This window comes from Hevea brasiliensis, chromosome 16, assembly GCF_030052815.1.
Source record: "Hevea brasiliensis isolate MT/VB/25A 57/8 chromosome 16, ASM3005281v1, whole genome shotgun sequence".
Taxonomy (NCBI): domain Eukaryota; kingdom Viridiplantae; phylum Streptophyta; class Magnoliopsida; order Malpighiales; family Euphorbiaceae; genus Hevea; species Hevea brasiliensis.
In genome coordinates, this window is record NC_079508.1 from 55,617,726 (window position 1) to 55,622,116 (window position 4,391).

Genomic DNA, 4,391 nt, shown 5'->3' on the forward strand with positions numbered 1-4,391 from the left:
GCTTAACCTTAAAGAAACAAAAGAAGAGAGAGTTTTACTTGTCCGAGCGCTCTCTGTTCACCGTGTTGGATGTGCTTTCACTCCTCAAATCTATCTAAATAATGGAATTAGTGATATTGAAATTGGCTTAGAAGGTTAGTTTTGTCGGCATTAAAAAAAAAAGAAATGAAATAATAAGTAGTAGTAATAGTAATGAGCAATATATTCCTGGTATTAAGAAACCATCAGGCAAACCAAGGTTTTGGAGAAGCTCCAAATAATTCTCACTAATCGAATTTCAAATTTCATAATTTTAAAAATAATTTAATAACACTGAAATAAACATTCTGTGTGTGAAGCTACTGATTTTAGTTACAATACTTATACAGCATATCAGTTTATTTCTTAACTCAAATGAAAATGAAAAGAAATTAAATAAAGAAAAAATAAAAAAATAAATTATTTTGTATTATTTAGATAAATTATTAAAATATGAGAAAAATATAATTTATTCTTAAAAACAAAAAATAATTATTATATATTTATTTTTTCTTACATCTGTTATATTATAAAAAGATATTTAAATATTTTTATATAAATAACACTATTTTTTTCATTGCTTACTAATTAGTTGATCACAGAGAGTTGAAAAATGGAATTTTTATTCATTCTCTTCACTATTTTATGGCCAAAAACAATGGTTTCCCTCAATCCAAACAAAAGTAAATAGTGAAAATTTTAAATAATGTATCTAGATTAAAAATTATCTTTTACAGTTATTTTTTTTAACAGATTAAATTAAGATTAAAAAAAAAAGGTAAAATAAATGAATGAATGAAGGGCAAGGAGAGAGGTGATGTTTGAGTGGAAAGAAAGGAGGAAGCAGGCGCAATGTGATTGAAGGATAGCTGGGCTTCCATTCCAAGAACAAGGAGCCAAGGAGGAGCAGTAGCGGCAAAGACCCGCAAATCCTCAATTGCTGCAAAAATAACGCAAAGAAATGCTATCAACCAACTCAAAGAAGGCTTTGCTCTACTCACAACTTCTCTTCAACAACACCACAATCTTCTCAATATCTGCATCTTCTTCTTCTGCTGCTGCTCTTTTGAGTCATCTGAATCTGAATAGCCCAACCCACCAACAATTCTTCTTCTCTTGTTATTATTCCACTTCTCATGCACATGTAATTCCAATTCAACAACTCAGCTTTAATCCTAGCTTTAATGCTAAGGACATTGTCCAATCCTTTAAGGAATGGTTACAGCTCCGACACACTGATTACTTGGATCGGATTTTCGAGATCCTAAGCGCCCAAGATAAGGTGGATGAAGGTGCCCTCTCCCAATTGGGTCTCCACCTCACCGAGTCATTGGTCCTGGATGTGCTTTATTATGGCAATGGCAAGAATGACTTCCTCTCTTGTCTTAAGTTCTTCGATTGGGCTGGTCGCCAACCTGGGTTCTACCACACTCGCTCAACCTTCCACGCCATCTTCAAGATCCTCTCTAAGGCCAAGCTTACGCGTCTCTTGATGGATTTCCTTGATAATTATATGGTTTTTGCGTTTCTTAATAATAAGCTCGCATTTTACAGCACTTTGGTAATTGGGTACTCTGTGACTGGGAAGCCGCAAGTTGCGCTCCAAGTGTTCGGTAAAATGCGATTTCTGGGTTTTGACTTGGATTACTTTGGTTATCATATCCTTCTCAATTCTTTGGTCGAGGAGAGTTGTTTTGATGCAGTTGGCTGTATTTCCAGGCAGATTTCTCTTAGGGGGTTCGAGAGCCATGTAACGCATTGTATTGTAGTTAAGAGTTTGTGTAAGCAGAAACTGTTGGATGAGGCCAAGTCACATTTGCGCCGGGTAATCCTACTTGGCGATGGGACTCGCCTTGGGGATGCGGTGGGCGTTCTTGTCGGTGCGCTTTGTCAAAATGATTGCTTTGACGAGGCAGGGCTGGTAGTTGAGGAGTTTAGGGAGTTGGGGGTCCCCATGGAGCCTGCTTATAATGTGTGGCAAAGGAATCTTGTTCAAGCTGGTAAGATTGATGCGGCTTTGGAGTTCTTGAAGCGAAAAAAGTCATTAGAATGCTATGTTCCTGAGGTTTTCCAGTATAATGCTTTGCTGTGGAGGCTCTTAAAAGAGAACCGTCTCACAGAAGCGTGTGATTTGCTGATGGAGATGATGGAGGGTGGGGTCTCTGCTGATAAGGTCACATTGAATGCTGCATTGTGTTTCTTTTGCAAAGCTGGAATGGTAGATGTTGCACTTGACTTGTGTAATAGCAAATCAGAGTTTGGGTTCTCAGCTAGCAGCATGGCGTGTAATTATCTCATAAATTCTCTATGCAGGGAAGGGAAAATTGATGAGGCTTACAATGTGTGGAGGAGGAATTATACTGAGCAAGGTTATTTTCCTGGTAGAAGAACATTTTATATACTTGCAGATGCTTTGTGTAGAGAAGGGAAGCTTGATATAATGATACAGCTGGTTCTTGCTGCTCTAGAGCGGAATTTCATTCCAAGTGATTCCCTGTACAGTAAGTTCATATCAGCTCTATGCCGGGCTCGGAGGCCAGAAGATGGTTACTTGATACTTGTAGAACTTAATAAAATGAATAGGGTTGCTCCAAAGACTACTTACTCAAACTTGATTCATGGTTTTAAAGAATTAAAGAAGGGGGATATTGCTGCTAGGCTTCTTATTGAAATGCAAAATAAAGGTCATATGGCTACTCGTACTTTGTTTAGAGCTGTAATTTGCAGTTTGTGTGATTTGGAAAAACCAGAAACTCAATTCTTCAAATTGTTGGAGATGCAACTCTCTTGTCATGAACCTAACTGTAAGATATATAACTTCTTCATTGATGGAGCTGGGCATGCAAAGAAGCCTGAACTAGCCAGAGAAGTATTTGAGATGATGCAGAGAAGTGGGATTGAGCCTAATATGAATTCTGACATTCTTATGTTACAAAGTTATCTAAAGAATAAGAGAATATCTGATGCTCTAAATTTTTTTGATGCTTTGCGTCAGAGAAGAAAGATTGGCAGTAATTTATACAGCACCATGGTTGTTGGTCTTTGCAAAGTCAACGAAATGAATCATGCTTTATATTTTTTGGGGGAATTCCAGAGTAATGGCGCGTTTCCTAGCGGAGAATGTTATGAGGAGCTTATAAAGCTGCTGTGCTCAAATAAAGAATATAAAAGGGTGGTACATCTTATTATTGACTTGGAGAAAGCTGGGCGCCGTGTTACTTCCTTCATAGGTAACACACTGTTGTTGCATTCCTTGAGAAGTGAAGAGCTCTATGATGCTTGGATTCAAGTGAGGGACGTGCAGAATTTTCCTTCTCTTTCAGTCCTCGGCCAACTCATTGGTGCATTTTCTGGTCGTGTTCAACTAAGCCAAAAAATTAACTGGGAACTAGTAATTGAACGATGCTTCCCGCTTAAGCTTTACACGTACAATATGTTGTTGAGGAGAATAATTATGGATAAAATGGATGATGCTTGTGAGTTGTTTGATAGATTATACCAGAAAGGTTATGAGCCTAATAAATGGACTTGTGATATCTTAGCACATGGCCTTCGTAAGCATGGAAGGACAAATGAGGCTAGGAGATTGACGAAGATGTTTAAACATTTTCCTCGTACCAAATGACTCTGGTAATCATAACAGCTACAGCTTCTGAAAAATGCAGACTTCAACAAATTTTTTTCGAGGAAAAAAAGTTGGATGCTAGTTGATTGATTACATGGAATATCTCATTTTTCTCTACGTGGCTTTGTTGATCATTTGTAAGATAAGGGTCGTGTGTAATTCATAGTTTAAAGCAATTCTATGATAGATAGAAGTGATGTAAAGCATAGAAATGTAAGAGCTAATCGAATGATTTGGCAGTTTTGAACATAACAATGAATTCAGCACTTATTAATTTCTGGTCATTTAAAGGTGCAGGGTTCTTGTTCTTAACCTTACTTTATCCGAGGAACATGAAACCTAACCAAATGGGATTCTCTTTGTATAAAAAAAAATTTCCCTTATTATGGGGCATATATAATGATTTAGATGATATAGTCAGTAGTTTCCATGTGGTAATTATTGTTCGATTGTAGATCTTCTTCTTCTTCTTTGGTCATTTTCATGGCTGGCATCTTCTTGTTTTTATTTTATTTGCCTGAGCCTTCATTGTTGTTCTTTTTTCGAATGAACAAACTACTTTTTCAAGTTGCAGTAGTTATTTGCTTTGGATCAAAATTGGTGTCATGAAGATCTAGGCTATGCTTAATTTTTCATTAGCTGAATGCATGTTCTAGTGGAAGTGCATACAATATCAAGAGTCCTACATACCATCAGATGGAGGATCCTCATTCTCATTAATTGCATCATATGATCAATCGAATCATGT

The 4,391-nt window shown here is 36.9% G+C and overlaps 1 protein-coding gene across 1 annotated transcript; it reads left to right on the forward strand.

Moving 5' to 3' along the window:
- Positions 1-751: 751 nt before the first annotated feature.
- LOC110651674 (pentatricopeptide repeat-containing protein At1g71210, mitochondrial-like) lies at positions 752-3,927 on the forward strand. The gene has a single exon (XM_021807071.2). It carries the CDS (start codon positions 980-982, stop codon positions 3,641-3,643), a length of 2,664 nt encoding a protein of 887 aa, XP_021662763.2. The 5' UTR covers positions 752-979; the 3' UTR covers positions 3,644-3,927.
- Positions 3,928-4,391: the final 464 nt, after the last annotated feature.

What these genes read in the sequence shown, in the direction of transcription:
- LOC110651674 (XM_021807071.2), top strand. Translation starts at nt 980, where the DNA reads ATGCTATCAACCAACTCAAAGAAGGCTTTGCTCTACTCACAACTTCTC.